Source organism: Lissotriton helveticus, chromosome 12 (assembly GCF_964261635.1).
Source record: "Lissotriton helveticus chromosome 12, aLisHel1.1, whole genome shotgun sequence".
Classification (NCBI taxonomy): domain Eukaryota; kingdom Metazoa; phylum Chordata; class Amphibia; order Caudata; family Salamandridae; genus Lissotriton; species Lissotriton helveticus.
Genome location: NC_136073.1, coordinates 739,571 through 763,966, shown reverse-complemented (window position 1 = coordinate 763,966; position 24,396 = coordinate 739,571). Strand labels below are relative to the sequence as shown.

At 50.4% G+C, this 24,396-nt stretch overlaps 1 protein-coding gene across 1 annotated transcript in view; it reads left to right on the top strand.

The window, feature by feature from the left end:
* Positions 1-24,396, top strand: part of SGTA (small glutamine rich tetratricopeptide repeat co-chaperone alpha) — a 119,749-nt gene that overhangs the window by 19,277 nt on the left and 76,076 nt on the right. Inside the window, exon 2 of the mRNA XM_078670724.1 lies at positions 7,433-7,541. Coding sequence (XP_078526850.1) covers positions 7,442-7,541 — 100 coding nt within the window. The 5' untranslated portion in view covers positions 7,433-7,441. The remainder of the gene's footprint in view (positions 1-7,432; positions 7,542-24,396) is intronic.

Here is a 24,396-nt window from a genome sequence, read left to right as displayed (position 1 = left end):
CGCCCCAACATTGCTGGTCCGGCCACCATCCCGGACCCCCACTACCGACCGGGCTCCAGCGTGGGCCCCTCACGACCTAAGCACGAGGCTGCGCCCGACTCCATCTTGGGCCCACCACGTCACGACCACGTGGCCTCGGCCCCGGCCCAGGCCTCAGCACAGCCCAGACATCGAGGCACCAAGATCCACCCAGGTGGTCGAGTGGCCACTCGACAGATCCCGGAGAGAAGGGTGTTTCGATGGCCCTCCAGCCGTCCCCGGACGCCTGGTTTCGATCGCCCCCGGCCTCCCTGAGCGCTGGCTCCACCCCCCTGCTGGGTGTCTGGACACCATCATCCCGGCCCCTCTGACCCCCAGGCGCGAGGGTCCGGACATCAAAAGACTCCAGTCCTATATCTTGGCCAGCCCTGGATTAGGACGTCAGTTGTATCCTGGACTGGAAAGCCCTGCTGACGCTGTCACGGCCGACCCCAGAAGAACCCATTTTCCTGGAACCTTACGAGAACTTGAGAGCCTGCTGGCGCTGCCGCGGCCCACCTTTGCCGAACCACCTTGAGAGCCTGCTGGCGCTGCCGCGGCCCACCTTTGCCGAACCATCGTGAGAGCCTGCTGGCGCTGCCGCGGCCCACCTTTGCCGAACCATCGTGAGAGCCTGCTGGCGCTGCCGCGGCCCACCTTTGCCGAACCATCGTGAGAGCCTGCTGGCGCTGCCGCGGCCCACCTTTGCCGAACCATCTTGAGCCTGCTGGCGCTGCCGCGGCCCACCGTTGCCGAACCATCTTGAGAGCCTGCTGGCGCTGCCGCGGCCCACCTTGGCCGAACCATCCTGAGAGCCTGCTGGCGCTGCCGCGGCCCACCTTTGCCGAACCATCTTGAGAGCCTGTTGGCGCTGCCGCGGCTCAACCTCTGGGAAACCCCGGCTCGAGGATTGAGAGCTGTGCGCAGGGTATCCCTTCCTACACCCCAACCGAGACTGTCCCGCTACCCTGATCCCCTCTTGCGAGACTTTACAGACCCCTTGGTCTACTTGTACATATCGCTGAGAACCAGCAGCCTTTATTTCCTGATAAAGCTTACGAACTCGACTTCTGGTGTGGTGTCCATTTGTGGTGTGTGGTTACTCTGCTGTGCGATCCTAGGAGAGGGCCCTCACCCAGGAGGCCTCTCAGTAACGCTCGGCTACTTCTTGACGGAGAGGTGGACCTAGGGGTGGTCAGTCAGACATCTTCTGCCTCCCCCGGGGTCGCCTTTCTAACATCGACTTTTGTCGATATTTGTGGATTTGACTTCATGTGTGAGGGATAATTTAGAGAGAGACAGGTTTCAAACCATGTGGGGCTTGTTCCTGCATGATGTCGATCACCGATCCTCACCGCGAATGTCTGTGGTGTCTTCAACGCGACCACGATTCAAAGTCGTGTTCAGACTGTCGGGTGATGGCCCCGAAGACCTTAAGGGAGTGAGCGATGAAGTTGCTTGCAGCCCGGCAGTCAACACCGCCAAGCGAGACTCCGAGGAGGTCATAGGTCCGTTCAAAGATGAGGAGGTCGCGGGACCACTCGTGGAGCCCTAAGACCTCTCCTTCCTATTCAAGGTCTTCTGGACTCACGGGAAAGAGGCACAAGAAGAAGAAGGTGGCCAAGCGGATGTCGTCTATGCCTCAACTGACGTCTATGCCTCATCTAACGTCTTTCATTGAGAGAGGTAAGGAGCACCAACGCTCTAGACACGGTTCTTCAGAGCTGGAGCCTGAGGTGACTTCGTGCCTTCCACCCTTTCCAGGAGCTGGAGTGACTCCCGCTCAAATTAAAAAGTTTTACGAGGCTATTTTGGGTGGAACGACCCCTTTGGTGAGCCCTCTGATCCCGCGGGGTCAGATGGGGCCTCATCGGGTTCGACGCTGCCGGCTCCGGCCTCAATGCAGGTGGGGCCTCAGAGATCCGATCCCAGATGCTGGTCGTGCCGACACGACCTTCCCCGGCATTGAATCTGAAGTCGGTGCTTACGTCTCCAATGCCTGTCGGTGGCACAAGCCCCATCCTCATCCCCGACGACACAGAGCTGGAACGGCATCGAGCAACGCCGATTCCAACAGAATCCAGAGGTTCTATGTTGTCGCCAGAGCACTTTGTGGACGTGCTGGGATCTGAAGAGGAATGGGAGGAGTCTGGAGATGCTTTTGAGAACCAGGATGTCTCTGAAGAGACAATGGTCTGATATGGGGAACTTGGGGAAGCCAGTGGTCTGGATACTTCCCCAGATACCGGCATGCTTTCTCCGCCTACAGTGGCTAAGGAGGTGGGGAAGTCCTATGCCATGGTGGATAAGAGGGCAGCTGAGGTCATAGGACTGGAGCTGCCCTCAGTGCAGGTCAGGACTAATCTCCTTACCTAAGTGCTTAGGCCTGGGGCTTCCACTTCTGAACCCTATTTTCCCTTTAATGAGGCACTTACGGACGTCCTTCTAGGTACATGGTCTAAGCCTAGCACAAGGACTCCTGTGAAAAGGACATTTGCACATCGTCAGGGTGACCCAAAGTTCCTCAGCCAACACCTCACCCCAGAACGTTCGGTGGTGCAGGCTTCTACGTCCCAAGGCGCATTCCCTTCCGCCCCTCCGGATAGGGAATCCAAGAGACTGGACTGATTTGGGAAGAAGATGTTTGCTTCCTCCAGTCTGGCATTGTGGTCTGAATACCGCGTGCTTATTGGGCGTTTTTTTCCCCCACTCTCTTTGGGAGATGATTGCGCAGGTGCTGCTACAAGTCCAGGCGGAGGCCCGGGCTGTGCTCTCCCACGCTGTCAAGGACGGGAGAGATGCAGCAAAATTCAACATATGGTGTGGATTAGATACGACCGATTCGTTGGGCAGGTCGATTTCAATGACGGTGACCTTGCGACGCCACGCCTGACTTCATACAATTGGCTTCTCGGGGCATCTCCATGCCAATTTGATGGACATGCACTTTGATGGAACCAGCCTTTTTGGGGGAAAAGCAGACTCTACCCTGGTAAAGTTCAAGAACTCTCGAGCTACGGCCAGATCCTTGGGCCTCTCCTCCACACCTCATGGCCAGTCTTCCTTTCGCCCCTTTCATGCCAACGGGGAAGGGGTGTCCAGCTGAGTCAGCCCTATCCTAGCCACTGTCCTGCTCAGATTACCCAAGCCGTGCACAGACGTGGACGCAGTACATTTCATCCTCGGAATGGAGGCCAGAAGTCATCTTCCACACTGCCCCAGCAGCCACAGCCTCCAAGCACTCCTAGGCTGATTCTGCAAGACCACACTACTCCAGTGGGTGGGAGAATTTGTCACCATCTTCCCTGCTGGATATCTATAACATCGTGTGTCTGCCAAGTCAGGAACGGCTGGCGGAGGATCATTTAAAGTATCTCCAAGAGGAAATCTGGGCACAGCGCCTGGAGCGCGATGATACGAGTCACACCAGACCGTCTTGGTCGCACAAAGAAGAGTTGCAAAATCAGCTTTGAAGGAGGCACAATGTCTGGTGCACAGTGATATTGTTCGCAGTAGACCATCCAGGCACAACGTCTGGTGCACAATGAGATGACAGCTGATTAGCCAGAAACCGGTCCCAGGATGCTCGTTTCTGGTCAGGGAAGACATGGCTTGGCAGTTCGGGCTGGACTGTTCCCAGGAGGCACAGGGTCAGACTGATTTGCATATGGCCATGTCTGAACTGGGGTGGCGGAGTGAGCTAAAGAATGATGATGGATTAAACCCAGATCTGTTGACTGGGGGTGAGTGCTTGCAATGTTCAACACTCCGTTCATCATCCCCTTTGGTTTTCCCAGGCTGGACACATACTCGGCAACACCATTGGTGCCAGTGCGCCCACCAGCTCCAATGGCAAGCTGGACACAGGTTCAGGCACACCATCCGTGTAACACTCACACAAGTCTGCACTGGCTGGCCGGTTACTTATTTGGACATACCAGCTGTGCTCCACGCACCCCAATCTGCAATGGCAGGCTGGGAACATATTTGGGAAATACCAGTGGTGCACCACGCACCTCAGTCTGCAATGGCAGGTGGGTCACGTGTTTGGAAAATACCAGCGGTGCACCACACACTTCAGTCTGCAATGGCAGGCGGGTCACGTGTTTATAAAATACCAGCGGTGCACCATGCACCCCAATCTGCAATGGCAGGCGGGTCACGTGTTTGGAAAATACCAGCGATGCAACACGCACCCCGGTCACATGCCAAAACACTAGCGGGGCAATGTGCGCACTAGTCTGCAATGGCAGGCCTGTCACACATGCAATAAGCATCATCGGTCCTAATGCGCACCCCCAGCCAGCAGTGGCGGGTCGCACATCCGTTTGGAACACCAGCAGTGCAAATGCACACATCAGCCTGCAACAGCAGGCTGGACGCTCATCTAGCAACACCATCAGTGCAGGTGCACACCCCGGCCTACATTGGCAGGCGGGCCTCCTAATCAGGTACACCATTGGTGCAATTGCGCCCCCTCAGCCTGCGTTGACAGGCTGGACCCAAGTTCTGCAACACCACATGTGCCAGTGCGCACACTGGCTTGCACTGGCAGGCCGGGCACCAGGTTACCACCACCCTAGTTGTGAGTGCACACCAACAGCGGTCTGCACTGGTAGACCTGTTGTAGGTTCAGAACCCTCTTAGTAGGAAGGGCGCTTGCACTTTTACACTTCCTTGACAGTGAGAAAGTGCCCTAGGACCTGTGGCTATACTAAGGGCATCAGCCACACCCTGGAGGTGTCCCCCATAGGGTGTGCCGCATCCTAGGTAGGGAAAACCCACATGGGGTTTCGTCCCTACCTGGGTAGTGCACATGCAGGTGTACCTTCCCTGCATCTCACATACCCCATTGTGGTAGGGAGCAGCCCCCTCATGGTTGGCCAAGGAGTGAGCCAAGCCAACCTGAGCATGAGGCATTTTTGATAGGCTCTTCTGGGGGATGGCACAATCAGTGCTGCGTCCCCGCTCCCGCACCCATCAGCCTGTGTCGTCCCTGGGTATGTGGTTTAGCCTTTCACTGGGCACTCACAGTTACAACACCTAACCCAATCAAGTAAGTACCCTGTTCTGGCATATGTAGAATAGGCGTGTGCCCTTTCCACCTGTATTACAGTGGGAGTGTGCCTGAGCCGTATAGTCATGAAAAGAGAGTTGGCAAAAACCAGGAGGACAAAAAGCAAAAAGGTTTTGGGGAAATCCCCCTGAGAAGGCCATGTCCGATAAACTACCTGTACTTTACCGTACCATAGTGTGTGCTAGTGTGTTGTGGCTGAGAGTTGCTGCAGGTACCACTTGATGGTGGTGTGCCACTTGCAATTGGTAAAGGTGCCTTGAATGTTGGCGACTGGGCATCTTTCCCCGAGTCAGGTGCCTCTGTAAAGGAGCGTGTTTTGAGTGATCGATGGCGCAGCTACCACTGGGTCTAGGCTGTCATGCGTGTTTGCACTGTGAAGATACAAGGGGCATTGGTTTAGGCACCACAAAGGGTAGGCATGGCAATTGTGCCACTGGGTATGGTTGTGATATGGCAGACGATGTAACCCCCGCTCTGCGGTGTAGGTTCTAGATGGTGCAAGTGACTTGTCTGTCCACTGTACACGTGCCACTGGCTACAGATGTGTAATGGAGGCTGTGTGGTGTTTGTGCAACTGGTTTTAGGCGTAACGAAGTGTAGATGCTGTTTGACTGGTCATTAATGTGGTCTAGGTTCTGGTGCATGTGGCGGGCTGAGATGCTACTATGTGCAAGCCTGGTATATCACCACACACTGAGCTCCAACAAATGGTGTGTTGGGTTTCCCCTTCCTAAGGAATCTGGGAACTTCTTTTCTTGCCTCCTAACTAGAGAGGACAACATAGCCTTTCTAGGGTCTGTTATACTCTAAGATGGCTGTTTTTTAAAAACCAAGAATAAAGATGGAGGAAACCATGGTAGACCTAGTTCTCCATGATTGCTTTCTGTGACTTATCAAAGTCAGCCGTGAATGCAAGCACCAGTCGATTCAAAAAGTGTTCCTGGGATTTGTGGTTGGGTGAAATGTCGCTCTGGGGAAAACGGTTTTGAATTGCTCGGGATGCTGCAGTTCTACTGTGCTTGGGAAATTACATCTTTTTCTTGGGTCTAGTCTCGCTGGGTATTCGGTAGAGCTGAAGTTATTAACCTTTTGACTTCTGGGGACCCCCAATTAATCATTATTAAAATCCTGGGGCCCCCTGCTGAGTCATGACTGCTAGCTAAGGGCCGCAGCCTAAGCATTGTCAATGATTTTAACTGCAAAACAATATACAAAAAATGCAGAACCATTGACAAATACACAAATGATGACACATTTAATTTCAATTTGCAAACGCACATAAATGTAAAAAAAAAAAGCTAAATGTTTCATTTTAATCTGAAGGTTGGAGCTTTTCTAAATTCAGTTGAGTCCATGCATGGTCCATACTGTATCCTGTTTGATGCACTTGTTGTGCTCTCACCAATCAAAGTAGGATACTAATTTAATTTTAAGTCTCCAATTTCGAATTCCTTCACATTTACAGTACATTTTAAAACTTTCAGTCGTACATTTAGCTTCTTTATTGATATACACTTTATTAATCTGTTAAATTTATTTAATTTTCTAAGTAGTCACAGCCCTCTTGAGAAGGCTTCGCAGGCCGCGAGGGGTCCCCGGACCACAGATTAGGAAACAGTTGAATAGAGCATACATAGAGCACTGAATTGCAGCCTGCCGACAGTCTGTGATACCAAAGCGGAGGCTTCTGCCTCTGTGAATAAGAATGGCTCAGGGACATCTTGGATCACTTGCCTCTCGTTCACTGACACAAAACAAGGAATAACATTCGACAGTTAATCAGGATTTGTGGCAAATGGGGAGGAGGTTGTGGCTCTACTGTGAGTGAAGAGAGAGTTCTGACCCAGCTGCAGATATCAAGTGTCCTGGGGTTATTACATACAAGAGGGGGTGGAATCCTGAAAGATTGATGGGCCTGCTGTTGATGCTGGGTCAACAGGTGCCCATAGCTGATCTAAAGAAGGCCTATAGTTACAATCGCGGCTGAGAGGCATGTGATCTGAACTTCAGGTAGCTGCTTCTGTCTGCTGACCAAACCAAAGTAACCTTTACATGCCTTGTGTATCTTCCCCTTACATGGTGCTTGGAAGCAGCAGAGTCCTATACATCCAGTGCATGGAATACATTGAGGCTGCAGGGGTTCCCAGACTGGAAGGGAGAACTCCAAGTTTGGGTGGAGAACAGTTGTTGGATGCATACATTTTTTTTTGATTTGCTTAATTTTTTGCTTCTTCTAAATTGTGAAGAATGTTAGATGCTGACTCATATTTGGATTTAAAGTAACACTGAATTGTAGTTTTCTTGCTGCTGATGCGTTTGTTTCTCGTCTCATGTCAGACCGAAGCCATGGAGGACAAGAAGCGCCTGGCATATTCCATCATCCAGTTTCTCCATGACCAGCTACAAAATGGTAGTCTCTCCTCCGATGCCCAGGAGAGCTTGGAGGGTAGGTACAATAATCTTTTTTTTCTCTCTGTCTGTGTAGGAAATTACCCCTTTTGGCATTGTTCAGGCCCCTGAAGCAGCAGCCTCTCAGCCTGGACATTAGTGGTAGGTCGTTTTTCAGGGGGCATCTCTAAGATGACCTCTGAGTGCATTTTTAATTAAATCCCACTCTGGCGTGGAGTTCGAGTATTAAAACTTTGGATTCGATTCTACAGTACTGGTTTTGACTTTCTCAAATGTTTTGATTCTCCTGTCGAGATGGTGGTTCGAGCCAAGAGAGCTTGCATGAAAGATCGGAGTCGGGCGGTTTTTATAAACTTCCCCGGTTGTTTGGCTTGTAATTGCTGCTTTTACAATGTTTTGACTATATTTAGGGGTGGTTTGCTTCTGGCGGGGGGTAGGGGAGACCGGGAGCCTGTATGAAATCTCCTCCTCCACTCTTTTCCTTCTTTTAGGTCTTAGTTGTTGAGCGACAGGCACGCTGCTAGTGGGGTCAGGCCGTAGCCATTGCAGGGGTGCAGGGTGGGGGGAATGGGTTTTTTTTTGGGGGGTTTTTTTTGTCTTTGTTTAGTTCTATGACCTTTTTCTTTCCTTTCCCTTTTTATACGAGGGGTGGGTTGCTTATCCTGAGTCGATCTTTTTCACATATCTGGGTGTCTACTCTGGTCTTAATTATCCTGATTCGTGGGTGGACAGGCCTTGAAGACATCAGCTCAACGGGGTTGTTGATCGTACTGTTTTTCTTCTTTCACATACCTGCTAATGTTGACGTCTCGTACCCCGTGCATTGATTTTACCACATTGGTTTAATCGCCTACTCACCGTTGTAATGTACTCTTTTGTATGATACCCGATATGTGTACTATTTCCTCTTGTTTTTCTTCTATTCATAAAAACATATATATAAAAATCCCACTCTGGCATCAGTGTAGGTTTAATGTGCTGAGAGGTTTGATACCAAACAGTTTGATACAAATCAGTGTAGCCATTAGGGTACGGTGGAGTTCGTAATGACAAACTCCCAGCACCATATACTCTTAATGGTAGCACTGCACTTACAATGTCTAAGAATTGGTTTAGACACTATAAGGGTACAGGCTGATGCACCTGTACTCTCACCACTGGTATAGTGCACCCAGCTAGATGGGTGACTGATCTATGCCAGGTCAGTGTGTTTGTGGGCATGGCACACAGGGATGTGTTCCATGTCGACTCGGCTTTTTTCTGCACCAAGACACTCAGCCTGCAAAGGCAGCGTGTCCGGGCACAGGACCTCTAAGGGTGGCACAATAAGTGCTGCAGCCCTTAGAGGCCTTCTCTGGTCACAGTGCCCTGGGTACCTAGGGTACCATTTAACAGGGGCTTACCTGTGGCCAGAGATGCCTATTGGTTTTAGGCTTCAATGCAGTTTTAGGGAAAGAACATAGGCCCTGGATACCTGATTGGCAGGAGCCCAGGGCACACTCAGTCAAATCACATCATCCATTCAGCAAAAAGTGGGGTCAACCATGCAGAAAGAGGGCACTTTCTCACACACTCACCCTCCCATACAGTCACTCACCCATACAGTTACTCACAGACTCACTTATTCCCCCATACAGCCGCTCAGACATCCACTCCCACAATGGTACAGTCACAGTGCCACTCAGATTACATATAATAGAAACAGTATCACTCACTACTACAAAAGGAATAGTAATTTAACTTATGCAGTAGCTTAGTATATATCTTTAACTCTCAGAAACTTCCACAAAATACCCCTGTTGGTGGTATACCTTCTGGGCAAAGACAGCGACTTTGCAGACCTGCTCAGCAGGATGCAGCAACAAGTCCATGAATGGGACCTCCACCCATAAGTCCTCCTTCCAAAAGTGGGGGTTCCCTTACATTGACCTTTTCACCAGAGCAGAAAACCCCAAATGCCCAAACTTCAGCTCCAGGTATCCACCCACACACTATCCAAGGGCAACGCACTATGGATGAGTTGGTGAGGGATGTTTGCCAATGCTTTTCCGCCTCCCACGTCTTCCCTTCCTGGTTCAGAAGCTCAGTCAAACTTCTCTTACAGTGATCTAGATAACTCCCACATCGGCTCATAAACCTTGGTTGTCAACACTTCTGGACCTCTATGTAGTTCCACGCTAGAAGCCCCCCTACTGGCCAGACCTGCTCACTCAAAATCAAGGACAAATCAGACACCCAGACCTGAAAACTCTCAATCTAGTAATTTGGTTCCTTAGGTTATAGAGGTTCGTACCTTGACTTACCTCCAGAATGTATGGACATTCTCAGAGGCATATGGACCCACCACTGGAGCCTGTTATGCAGTAAAATGGAAGTGCTTTGTTTGCTACTGTCAATCCAAACAAATTAATCCTATGGAAGCCACAGTGCTAGACATTCTGTGCTACCTGCTTCACTAATAGAAAGCAAATTTAGTCCAAACTTCCATACGATTACACCTCACTGCAATGGCTGCATATCTCCAAAATAGACAGCATTTCTTACTTTTCAAAATTGCAGTCTTCAAAACATTAATGGAAGGACTCAAACGAGTTATTCCACCATGGGTTCCTTCAGCTCCCTCCTGGAACCTTTACATTGTTCTAATTAGACTTATGGGTCCCCTATTTGTGCCCATACTTCTCACGCCCACACTCAAGCCCCCTTCAATTTCTTTTGTGCAGCGTGGCATTCTTAGTTGCCATTACCTCACACATGCGTGTTAGTGAGCTCCAAGCTTTACCTCAGAAGATCCTTTTTTCTAAATACATTAAAGACAAAGTGGTTCTTTGCACTAACCGTAAATCAAACAATTGAGCTCAGAGTTTTTTTCCCCTCAACCAAATTCTTTTGTGGAAAGAGCTCTTCATACCATATTTGTCAAAAGGGTCCTCATGTTCTACATAGAGCTAAAACTTTCAGAAAAACAAAACAACTCTTTGTTGCCTTTTCTCCACCTCATGAAGGCAATTCCATATCCAAATCAGGCATAGCCAGATGGATAGTCAAATATATTCAGTCTTGCTACCTTAAGACCAAAAATACCTTTACCTGTTTCTCCCAAAGCACACTCCACTCGCAAAAAGGGAGCAACTATGGTTTTCTTGAAAACATCCCCACAGTTGACATTTGTAAGGCAGCTACATGGTGCATGCTACACACCTCCACCAAGCTCTACTGTGTGGATATTATAACACGCCAACAAGCCAGTGTAGGACAGACTGTGCTAGTACCCTTATTCAGACTACTGCAAATTTCACAAACTAGCTACCGCTTCTAAGGAGGGACTACTTTACAGACTATGCAGAGCATGTGTATCTACAGCCAAACATGCCATTGAATGGAATATGTTACTTACCCTATAAGCATCTTTCTGATAGCGACTTCTAGCTGCAGATTTCTTACCTTTGAATTTCCCAGGCGTCGGACTTGATCGGGAAACTTTTGTGTGAGCAGTACCCCTGCACGCTGGCTCAGTTTGGCTTTGCGCGGTGTTGTCAGCATTGTTAGCGTTGGATGTGACAATGCAGTCACCTATACAAGTACCACCCAGGCGCACGGACATCGATTCTTTTCTTTCCGCGCCAGTAAGCACTGAGCCGGAGTGAGCTACTCCTCTGTCTCTTTTTGACAGACTATTTTTTCGTCATTTTGTCAAAGATTTTTCTTTTATGTTGAGAATTTCATCTAGATAGGTAGGTTTTAAGCCGTTAGGCACCTATCACCACACCATGTCTGTCACCGAAATGCACCATGTGTGCTTATGGTGTTGAGTGAGATTCCGACCCAAAGTCGTGCTCAGATTGGCAGGCATTGGCTCCGAAGGCTTTGAGGGAGCAGTTCCTAAAGCTGCTAGCAGCCCAGCAATCAACGACATCTAGCGAGACTCCTAGTAGGTCTTGGTCCCAATTGAGGCAAAGAAGGTCATGGGACTGCTCCAGGAGCACCAAATCTTCGTTGTACTCGAGGTCCTCTGGTCACTCGGGAAAGAAGCACAAAAAGACGAAGTCTAGATGGACTTTGACTTCACTTCATCTGTCGGCTGGTGAGACGAGTGGGGAACATCAATGTCCCAGGCATGTTTTGGCGAAGCCATTGCCAGGTCTGACTCCGCGCCTCCCCAACTTTAGGGGAGGCAAAGCGACCCCGCTCAAAGAAAGGAGTTTTATGAGCCCATGCGCCGTGTATTTGAGCAGGCTGACCACTCCGGAGCACTTTCGGGCCCCGCGGGGTCAGAGGAGGCCCCATTCGGTTCTGCTCCAATGGCTCTGGTGAGGTCTCATGAATCTGATTCCAGATCTGCATCCGTCATGCCAAAGCTACCTTCTTCGGCCCCGGTCCTGCCGTCGATGGTCCCCGCGTCTCATAAGTACACTGGTGATGCCAGCCCCATGCTGATTCTGCCACCGACCGGCCTGGGTGGTCCTAGGTCGTTGCCTGAGCCTTTTAATGAGCAGACAAGCACGGGGGACAAGTGGGGGGGGCTCTCTGGACCCTTTAGAGCACCAGCTATACACCCCTGGTGAGAATTTGAAATGGTATGAGGCACTAGCAGAGGTCAGTGGACTGTGCACCTCTCCAGGCTCTGGTTTGCTCTTTCCACCTACCGTGGCTACGAAAGAGGGAGCATGTTAAGCTGTGGTGGTGAAGAGGGCAGCGGAGGTCCTTGACCTTGAACTGGTGGCGGTTAAGTCTAACCTCTTGACTGAAGTGCTTCAGCCTGGGGCTTCCTCATCAGAACCTCTTTTGCCCTTTAATGAAGCACTGACTGATGTCCTTCTAGGAACTTTGTTGAAGCCTAGCACAGGGGCCCACTGCCAACACCCTATGCATGAGAGCTTGGTAGTCCAAGCCTCTACTTCCTGTGTCACGTTCCGTGACGATCCCCCGGACAGGGTATCCAAGTGTCTGGATACCCTTGGGAAGATGATGTCTTCTTCCACCAGCCTAGCATTGCAGTTGGTGAACACCACATGCCTTTTGGGCTGTTACTCCCATACCCTCTGGGAAACGGTTGCACAAGCACTGCCATGGGTCCCAGATGAGGCCAAGGCCATCCTCTTCCAAGCTGTGAACGTTGGAAGAGATGCTGCTAGGTTCACCATTAGGTATGATCTAGATATCACTGACTCGCTGGGTAGAGCGCTTTCGTCGACAATGGCCTTCAAGCGCCACGTCTGGCTGAGAACATCTGGCTATTAGGAGGATGTTCAGGACAACCTCTTGGACATGGCCATTCGATGGGACTCGTACCTTCGGAGAGAAGACAGAAACAGCACTGGAGTGCTTCAAGGACTCGCGGGCTACGGCCAAGTCTTTGTGCCTCCCAGTGACACCTCGCTCCCAGTCTGCCTTTCATTGCTATGGAAGGGGCTTTCAACTGCACCAGCCATACCTCAGCCACCCTCCTGCGCAAGCGTCCCAAGTTGTGTGAGGATATGGACGCGGTGCATTCCGATGCCATCGAAATGGTAGCCAGAAGTCTTCTGCCACAAACTTCTCGGCAGCTGCATCCTCAAAGCCTTCCTAGTTTGGTTCTGCAAGACAATGGGTTCCCGGTTGGAGGGAGAATCCAACACCATCTCCTCCACTGGCAGTCCATAACATCGGACTAATGGGTCTTGCTGATCATTCGGTGGGGGGGGGGGGGGTTAGTCCCTCCCTTTTCAATCTTTCCCTCCCCCTTTACTGCCATTTCAATAACGGATCTTATCTTGCTCCGAGAGAAAGTAACCGCTCTTTTGGCCAAGGTGGCTATAGAAAGGGGTCCGATATCAGAAGTAGGCAGGGGTTGTTATTCCTGCTACTTTCTGATACCATATTGTCTGCCTTAGACTAAGGAGACTGGCTGGTAGTGTTGGACTTGCAGGATGCCTATTTTCATATCCGCATCCTGCCAGCCCAAAGGCATTACCTGCAATTCAAGGTAGGCCATAACCACTTTCAGTTCACTGTACTGCTCTTTGGCCTTACCAGCGCCCCTCGGGTTTTCATTAAGGAGATGGTGGTAGCAGCTCATCTGCTCAGGGTGGGGAGTTCAGTCTCCCCCTACCTCGACGACTAGCTGTTGAAGGCGCCCTCGCCCCAGGCAGACGTCTCCCTCCTCCAGACTACGGCGGACGTCCTGCATTCACTGAGGTTCACTTTTAATGTGCCAAAGTCACACCTGACTCCTTCTCAGATGCTCCCTTTCATCTGAGCTCTCCTGGACACAGTGCAGTTTCGGGCCTATCCTCCTGAGCAGCGAGTCCACGATATTCAGGCCATGATACCGATGTTTCAGCCGTTGTTGGATTTTGGTGAGATGGCACACTGAGGCTGCTAGGCCTCATGGCCTTCTGCATCCCTTTGGTGAATCATGCCAGATGGCATATGTGCACTCTGCAGTGTGACCTGAAGTTCCCGTGGGTGTAGCATAAGAGGAATCTCTCCTAGGTGGCCCAGATCTCGGAGGGAATGGAAAGGACCTGCAGTGGTGGCTTACAAATCGCGATTGAGTCAGAGGAAGACCCCTCTCCCTTAGCCAACCACATCTTACAGTAGTGACAGATGGCATCACTCCTGGGTTCGGGCGGTCATCTGGGAGAGATGGATATCAAGGACTCTGAACTCCACAGCAACCTGTTGGAGCGCCGAGCAATCCGACTAGCATTGAAAGCTTTTCTTCCCTTGGAAAGGGGAAGTTGATACAAGGGTTCACAGACAACACCAGCACCATGTGGTACTGTAACAAGCAAGGCTGGTGGAGTTTTGGACCCTTTGTCAAGAGGCCCTGTGTCTCTGGATATGGCTAGGACAGCAGGGCATAACCCTGATTGTTCAACACCTGGCAGGTTCTCTGCATACCAAGGCGGACAAACTCAGCCGTCGATGTCTAGCGGATCACGAATGGCGTCTCCACTCAGAAGTGGCGCAAGGTCTCTTCCAGCAGTGGTGAGAGCCTTGGTTAGATCTGTTCGCCCTGAACAGAAAGAGCAATGTCAGCAGTATTGCGTGAGTGGAGCTCAAGCCACCTCTGCACCTTTCTGTCCATACCACTTCAACCCAGAGTCTCGGGAAGATCAGGAACAACCGGGCCTACGTTATAATTGTATCTCCAGACTGGGCAAGGAGAGTCTGATATCCAGAGCTTCTGAAAATGAGCAACGATCCTCCGATCTGGCTGCCCCTTCTGGAGGATCTTCTGTCGCACCTGCAGGGGAGGGTCCTCCACCCGAACCTGTCAACTCTCTGCTTCCCTGCGTGGAGATTGAGCGGTGGCATTTGATGGCTTTTGACCTTCCTCCTGAACTTTGTGAAGTTATCTTTGCAGCCCGCCGTTCCTCCACCCAAAACGATGTATGCCTGCATTGGCAAAAATGTGTACAGTATTTACAGAAAAGTCTATTGATGCTCTTACTGCCTCTCTTTCTGATATTCTACTCTTTTTTTCTTACCCTTGTCCAGCAGGGCTCTGGGCACGCTCAAGGGTTTTCTATCAGCTCTGTCCGCTTTCCCGTGGCTGTCTGACCAACCCTCTTTATTTAAGTCTCCTATTGTAAATGGGTTTCTGAAAGGACTTGTACATACGTTTCCACCTTCGTACTTCTCCAGTCAGTGGGATCTGAACCTGGTTCTCACTTGCCTCATGTTTGCTCCCTTTGACCTTCTTCGCAATTGTCCCCTCCAGCTGCTAACCATCAAGAAAGCCCTTCTAGTGGAAGTGACATCTGCTAGGAAGGTGAGCGAGTTGAAGGCTTTTTCACACAAGCCTCCCTATCTGATGGTATTCCCTGACAAGGTGGTTCTTCTCACCAGGTCCTCTTTCCTACCTAAAGTGGTGTCCCCATTCCATTTGGGACAATCTATCACCCTACTCTCCTTTTATGCTCCTCCACATCCTTCTAAAGAGGAGGAACAACTCCATCGTCTGGAGCCAAAAAAAGCATTGTCGTTCTACTTTGACCTCACATAAGAGTTCTGGGTGGACCACCAACTCTTCAAGGGCTTTGTAAGAGCCAAAAAAGGTTGGGTGGCTCAGAAACTGACCATTTCGTGCTTGGTAGCTCTGTATCAAGATCTGCTATTCCCTGGCTAAAAAGCTGCCTCCTGAGAGCTTATAGGTTCTTTCCACTGGAGGAAAAGCTGAGACCACCGTGTTAGCTTGTGGTGTTCCAGTCCTGGGCATCTGCCTGTCAGTAACTTTGGCGTACCTGCAAACGTTTGCTAAGCACTACTGCCTGAAAAGTCAAGTCTGCAAGGATGGGCACTTCTCCCGTTCAGTCCTGCTGGACTTCTTAGTATAGTCTGTGTCTCCGCAGCCCACTACCTAGATGTTGTGGCTTGGGTATCTATATTTCTATATCTTTCGGTAACCTATTATCTGGTAGAGACCAAATCAAGCTGCAGATTCCGAACAGACCCACCCATGCTTCCCCACTCGACAGACACATTCATATGGCTAGGGTTGTTCCCCTTTCAGGGCCCTAGTTTGTACACACATTAGTCAGTTCCCTTCATGGCTCTGTGCTTCTGGCGTTGAAAGTCGTGAAAAGTAACAAGTCTGGGTGGCGCCTATATACGTGACTGCAATGTGAGTAGTTGGCCTGGTATATGCTGTCCACTAGTTATTGTGGGCACCTTACACCATTCCAAACGACCTTTATTGATGATTAGGTTAAAGACAACCTTTTATTGAAAGCTATCCTATAGGTAGCTATGGAGAGCAGCCTTCAGGCTAAATCTTGAAGGAATGTAAAGCAGCTTGTTTTTCCAGTCTATAACCTCCTGAATGACCAAATGAAAGGAGAACTACACAAGTTTTAATATAAAAATATGTATTTAACACTAAACACTCTACTAATCTCTTTGAGATTAGAGCACAAAGTACACAATATTAAATCACTAGAACAACAGTAAATAGCACAATACACAGTGGGCTCCAGGGGGAGACCAAACCATAAAGTCGTATAACTACTACGACTTGACTAGACACAGTGCCTAGAGGACGTAGAATCGCTGGGACCCCAAGGAACCACCCAAGGTAGTGACACAGGAGACCCACGGGGGACGCGTGCAGTGTGAGAACACAGTTGCGAGCTCCTTACAACTCTACGGGAACATCGTGGTTGGAAAATTAAAGATTACGGACACTTCGGAGAGGACTTCAAGCAAACCCTTTGGAACATAGAAGGTTCTAAGGCCAGCACCCTTGTGAGTACCGAGGTACCCGTGTTACCTACCCCAGGAGAGCCGGTGCATAGGGGTCAAGTGGTGTCGGAAACGCTCATCGATTTCAATGGCGTGATGCAAAGAAGTGCTGCTGCCGGGAAGATGAAAAGTGTCCGGGGAGGTCCTAGCCTGGATTGGAGCTGAGAAGAACCTGAAAGCAGAGGGGACAGAGTCTGGGTCACTTCAGGGTGACCAGGGGCTCTGTAGACAAATGCCCACCGATGTCGGGTGCTTCAGGTGTGAAAATAGGATGCTTGACTCTGCAGCCACGGGGAGTTAAAGGTGCCTTTACAGGGACCCACAGGCCTACGGACCAGAGATCGCGAAGGGACCTCGACAGGAATCACAAAGTACCAGCCCACGGAACACTCGTGAAGTGTAGGCCGATTAATTGTCAGTGGAAACACTGCTCGGGGTTTGGACTGCAAGTAGCCCAAAGCACAGCCTCCGGGATCGAAAAGCATATGCTGCTGCAAATGGACACAATGTCCAGGGGTACGGGTTGCACAGTCTCCACGAGGGATGCAGGTCTCAGGTTTGCTGAGAGCACTAGTCTACCTCGGGGACACTTGAGAACCCACCTCCTGTGTTGCAGAAATCTTCGGAGTCCTCAGGAGCTTCGGAGATGCAAACCGGTCAAATGCGTTTAGGTGCCTGCTTAGCAGGGGAATAACTCCTTTACTCCGAGGGAGATTCTTCAGTAATCCAGCGTAGTGTGGATAGTCGAAGTACTTGGTTTCTGTAGCAAAGTTTTGTCCAGGTAAATCTAAAGTCTTGTAGTCAGGGGTTTCTACTTTATACCCAAGGAAGGGGTGGGACAAACTATGGGGACCCACCTATGGGAGGGTCAGAACAGAGGGGTGGTTACACCCATGTCCTTTGTCAAGTTTCGCGCCAGACAGGAGCTAATGGCTCCTGCAACCGGTTTGAACTGGACTATGCACAGGGACACCAAATGTGCAGGGGCAGACATCGTAGCACTCTGAGTGCACCCACCCAGCTCCAATACACTAAAGCCTGTATGGGAGGTGGTTACACCTCTGTGTGACAGGAAACCTATTGTCATGCTTCCTCTGCTCTAGCACCCTACCTTCAGAATTGTCAAGGCCTGCCATAGGGGTGACTGATAGGTTTATATGTGCAGTGATATAAGGTAGATATAATGAACCTATAACTAAGTAAGGGGTGCATGCACCACCTTACACAAATTGCAGTAGCAGACCTGTGGTGTCAGTTTGAGTGGTCTCTCGGGGGTGGCACAATACATGCTGCAGCCCCTGGGAGGCCTCTGGGGTACCTATGCCCTAGGTGCATAGTATATCATATACTAGGGACTTGTAAAGGTACCCCCACATCCAATGTGTTGTGTACCTAAAGTGCATGCAATCAAGTTAGAGGAGAAAGCAGCTAGATAGCAGCATCCCAGCCAGACTAAGTCTAGAACAGTGAAACAGCTGCAAAAAGTGAGGGTAACTATAAGAAGCTGATCCTACTCTCCTACACGCAACATCACATCTGGCACTGACAACGCTACGCGGAACCGAACAGAGCAACCCAATGGGGCGCAGGGGTACTGCTCACGCAAACGTTTCCGGATGCGGTCTGACACCTGGGAAACTCAAAGGTAAGGAATCTGCAGCTAAATATTGTCTCTACCTGATAATGCATTATCAATGGTAAGTAACTTTTTCCATTCGCGGTATATAATGCTTTCAATTCACATGCACCCTCCCTGAATGCCTGTGGCCATTAGTTACATTGTATATTTACGTTTAGCATGGTCATCGCATTTCTTACACATACTTTACTCTCCTTTCTCACCCGCCTTCGGGAAATTAGTCTGACAGTAGAGTTGATGCACATGCACAATATCACCAAAATGAGGAGTTACTCAACCTCATGACTCGAAAGACTTGTTCAAAGAAAAACTACTTTCACAACTTCGGATCCAACACTAGATGGCAAGAGTATGCAGCGCACATGAATCTGTAGCAGTATATGCCATGAACAGATGCTTACAGGGTAAGTAACATATTCCTTTTGCAGCCGGGTGCGAGGTACTACGCATTGTTGCTGAGTCAAGTTAAGAAAGATCACTCCATCTCTGGGAGTTAATCCATCATATTCCATTGATATCAGTGCTTGTGCTCTTCATGTACCTTACCTTTGTGGCTCTTCAAGTTTCTATTACATTTTTTGCAAAAACCAGGAATGGGGGAGGGGTAAGGAGAATGTGTGATGGAGCACGTCAGCTTTGCACTCCAGACATTTCTTGCCTTTTAAGTGCAGAAAAGAAATGCACAGTTTGTTGTTGCATAAAAGATATGAACTAGGCTCCGCGTCCGTTGAGGCAATGCACAGATAGCAATCCGTATACAGTTCAGCATAAGTCGTCACCACGATCTGTTGTACAAATGGTCTTCTGACCTCTTGCTGATGATGAGATACTTTTAAAACTTAAATTTAAAAGACTTACTTATCTGAAAGAGACTATTAGTTATAGGTTCCTTACTTTAGAATTACCCCCAGGTGTCAGACTGGTTCCGGAGAATTTTTTGGGGAGCAGTACCCTTGCTCGTCGGTAATTGGCGTCAGTCAACTCCGCGTTCGTCGTTGGTGTTGTGATCGCCAGAATGACGTTGCGGTATCTACTTAGACGCCGCCCCCGTGATCTTAAGTCGGTTCTTTATGTCGGTTCTCCAGTGCAGGTCTGGAGAGAGCGGTAACCTCCGTTATTTTAGGTCTCGCCCCTGCTGTCGCAAAGCAAGATTATTGCGATCGTTTCAGCTTTCAAGGAGTAGCGAGACTTGGAGACAAGAGACTGGCACGGGCACGCAGCCTGCCGGAATCGGATCAGGTCGCGCGCGTGAACACGCGCTCCGATTCCGGCAGGCTCTTCACAACACATGCACAACACACATACAGACCCCCCGCCGTGCATACGCACACTCACACACACACACACACATACAGGAACCCCCCCCCCCGCCGAGCATACACGCACGCACACACAGAGACCCCGCCGCCGCTGCCGCGCATACACACACATAGAGAACCTCCTCCCCCCTGCCACACACACACATACACACAGAACCCCCGGCGCTTACACACACACATCCCCTACCTCGTCTCGGCGTGTCTTCGCGCTCCCTTGCCCCCCGCTCCTCTGGTGCGCGCGCACCACTGGTTTCGATTCCCGCGTCGGCTCCTCTGTGGTGCGCGCGCACCACAGGTTTCTATTCCGTGCTTGTTTTTTAGTGTGCATGCATCGGCATACTTCACTTGTAAGGGGTGAGCATATAACAAAGGGAACACAGGCGTCCTGAGGCGCCTTGTGACCTCTGTATTCATGAGAACGCGCCGGTTCCCAGGTTTTTAGTTTGGAAGTATTTAAGAAGCTGTTGCCAGAGGCGAATGTACGTTCATCAGCTGTGTGTTTTTAAAAGCGTTAGACCCGTGTGACTCGTGTCTTTTTCAAACTGTTTGAACCTGCATATGATTAATCTCTGAATGAACAAACACCCATAAAGCTTCTTCCTTCTTTGTCGAACTGGGCCTGCAAGGTGGTCACAGATGTTGAATTGTTTTGCTAGGTGATTATAATTGTGATTGTATATGTATAGCGCCCATACTCCTTATGGGGCTCTGAAGCACATTGTTGGACTGGTGGCATGCTACACTGTGGGGTGTGCTTAGTTGAAATTGGGTCGGGGCTTGAGCTCCAACCCAAAGCCCAAACCGAAAAGCTTGTTTTAGAGTTTGGCAGATGTTTGGACAAATGTGACGGATACCCCGTCCGCCTTGGGTGGGAAATCCGTCACGTTTCTGACGGAGTAACCCCTTTCCAAACTCTAAATAAAGAAGCAGGACACAGACCTCTTTCAGTGCTCAGCGTCTGAGATGTGTGCTGATCGAACTCTAAAGCAAGATTGCGAGGCCGATCCCGCCAATGAATCACGGATCGCTGCTTGCACAGTCATTTTGTGGGTACAAATAAGAACAGTTTCATTGAAAACATTGGTGTTTAAAGGGGATGCTTCAGCAGTAGTATTCAGGTCCCATGATGCAAATCAGTGTATATTTGCGGACGGCTCAGTAGCTGGTCATTATGCCTCTTCCATGTGGCAGCGCTGAGGCATTCTCTTCTTCTGCGTTTAAATGCCATATTGCTTTCAGGCTCAGCATGTTACCATCTGGCATGTGCAAGTGATTACATAATCCGATGAATCAACTCCAATCTGTTCTTTTCCGTTGATTTTTCAAATGTCCCCACTGTCCCCAGTCCTATTCTAGAGCTATGTATTTGTTTTTACTCTCTGGAAACGCAGAAAACCTCTACTGCGGGAAGGCTGGCTCTGGCGAGTTTTCATGCTGCATTTGCTACCACAAGTGAATATAGCACGCGGTGTGACTGGATGAAATGTTGCTGAGCAGATGGCTGATGGCTACGGTCTCATTAGCCCTTGGCTCAGCTCTGCACTGTGACCCAGATCGGCTGCGACCAGCATCGCTAAAAACCATTGGTAAACCAGTTGATCCCAAGGACGTGACCTACCGGCTTTGCCAGTGCTCGTTCATCTTCTCTGATGACCTCTCACCTGCTGAATCAGCCTAAGTGTGGAGGGAGAAGTGAGGGGGTGGCTGTCGCGCATTATAACATTATGTTGAATGAAAGTTAAGAGGTAGAGGATCACGATTGAAGTTCTCTTATTACCAAGCAGCAGCTACCCCTCTGAAGTGTATGCAATGTGTCTCATTTCCATTAGACTATGCATGCCTTTCCCGTTCCCCTACTGCTCCCCTCGCCCTAGCATCAAACATACCTATGGGAAATTGCATAATTAAAGCTGAGGTGCATTCACTGGAACGGAGAATTCGCTAATTGCTTGGCCATATCTTTCTGCACCCACGATGTTAAGTGCTTCTGACAATGTGATGAGAGCATGGATGCCTTCGAATTGAGTCCCGCATTGTCTGTGCCCTTTATGAGCCATTGTAGCTGCTAAGGTTCCACAAATGTCAGGAAGTGCTCATCCTTCCATCACTGAGTTCCTGCTGTGCGTGTGGTAGTCTTCCCATGGATGGAGCCCATGTTAGCACTCTCAACGGAATGTGGCGAGTGAGGCAGACAATGACGTTGCTGGAAGTACAGTCTATAACTTCAGCTGAAGCTCTCACAAAGCATAATTACTGCAGGTGGTGGGCTTGGAACTGAACAATCAGGTGTAATAATATTATTATTGTATTATTGCCCTTGTGGCTGTTTAGGAACTTTTGTTAATGTACTTTTTAGTCCGCATTTTAGGTAGTGCAAATGAGGGTACAAATACAATGCAATCTCAGATTTCCTAGCAAATAAGAACAAGCATTTGCAATGCAATGGGTCTCGCATTAATAAAGTTTGAGCTATTGGTTGCTAAAAAATGCAACACCAATAGCTCAAACTTTAATAATGCGAGACCTATTGCATTGTAAGTGCTTGTTTTACTAGTACTTTTTTTACTTTTGGCAATATATTTTTTTCCAGTTTTTCGACTCCTGGTGCACGTAGGAATGTCACATCATCGGACTGGTTTCAAGCCTTGTGACTCCTGTCAAACGTTGATGACCTCCACCTCGTGTACCTCTGGTGCCTGGAGCCTGACCACGACCCGAAGTCGTGCCCTGACTGTCGGGCCACGACCCCGATGTCTTTGCGGGAGCAGTTTTGAAAGCTACTGGAGGCCCGGCAGGCAGCTCCGCGCCGCTCGAGGTCACAGTCGAGAGGGTGGTCGCGGGACCGGTCGCAGAGTCACCACCATCATTCCTGCTCGAAGTCATCAGGTAAGTCGAAGTACAAAAAAAGAAGAAGCAACTTGATCTTCGCCTTCGCCCGGTCCTTCGGCCGACGGGACGCGGAAGGTAGTCGTCCTTCGACTCTGCCTGCAGAGCCTATTGGGATGGCTTCGAGCTTCCCTCCCATACCTGGAGCCGAAGCGTCCTCTGCCTAGCTTCGTGCATTTTACGAAGCCTTCCAATCCATCTGTAAGCAGCCCGACTCCGCCATCGCGCCTTCAGGACCTGCGGACTCGTCTGGGTGCTCTAGGCCTTCGATGTCGGCGGCTCTGGCCGAAGGACCCCCAGGGATCCAGTTATTGCCCCAGCCGATGTTGACTCCGGCCTCCCCCTCCACTTGGACACGGAGCCGGACCAGCGCTGACCGACTCCGGTACCGGTGCCAACCAGTACTTTTGTACCACTGTTCTAACCTGGTGATCCTTATCACCCTGAGTGGCAGCCAGAGGAGGGTGAGGAGGACTGCAAGGGGTCTGTTGAACCTCTTGCAGACCAGTTTGAAGAGTCGGACTGGAGAGAGGAGTTAAGTGAGGCCAGTGATCTGGATACCTCTCCAGACCTTGGAATGCTTTCTCCCCTTACCGTGGCAGAGGGGGAGGGAGCCTCCTATGCTATGGTGTTGCGTAGGGCGACTGAGGACCTGGGCCTCGAGATTCCTGCAGTGAGGACTAACGTCCTGACTGAGGTACTTCAGCCAGCAGCAGCCTCTTCAGAGCCCCTACTGCCTTTCAATGAGGCCATCACAGACATCCTTTTGGGCACTTGGTCCAAGCCCAGCACAGGGGCTCCTGTGGATAGGATGATTGCCGATGCCACCGCCCGGCCCCAGGTGACCCAGTTTTCCTCTCCCAACACCCTACCCCCGAGAGCTTGGTGGTCCAAGCCTCAACGTCCAAAGGTGCTTTCACTACTGCTCCCCCAGATGGGGAATCCAAGAAACTGGATCATCTTGGGGAAGATGTTTTCTTCCACCCACCAGCTTACTACTGCGGTTGGTGAACACTGCATGTCTCTTGGGCCATTACACCCACTCTGTGTGGGACACGGTTTGCGTAAGTGTTGCCACAGTGCCCGGAGGAGGCCTTACTCTACGGTGCGGTCGCAGCGGGAAGAGACGCAGCAAAGTTCGCCATTTGATGTGGGCTGGATACCTCCAACTCGCTGGGTAGAACGATTTCTACGCCAGTAGCCTTGAGATGCTATGTTTGGCTGAAGTCCACTGTTTTTTTCGGGGTTATCCAATCGACCCTTTTGGACATGCCCTATGATGGCCGTTGCCTGTTTGGTGACAAGGCGGACAATGCGATCGAGCGTTTCAAGGACTCTAGAGCTACGGCCAGATACTTGGGCCTCGCTGCCACCTCTCGCCCCGTTCAGTCTGCCCTTCGCCCCTTTCGTGGCTACGGAAGGGGTGCCCCACTACGGTCCACCGGCCAGCGCAAGCTTCCCAGCCTCTGCGCAGCCAGGGACATGAGACCCAGCACCGTGGGTCTGGGGGCCTGCGGGCCCCCCTGCAGTAGCCTCCAAACCTTCCTAGTCCGGCCTTTCAGGGCCACCAATTGCCAGTGGGCAGCAGGATCCGTCATCACCTCCCCCACTGGCCCAACATCACGTCAGACAGGTGGGTTATTTAGATAGTCCGAAGGGGCAACTCCCTCCACTTGGAGACTACCCCACCTTCCATGCCACCCACACTCCATCGCCTATCGGAGTATGATTTGGCCCTTCTCCATCAAGACGTTACGGCTCTCTTGGCCAAGGGTGCTATCGAGTGAGCCCCTGAGCCAAAAGTAGGTTGTGGTTGCTGC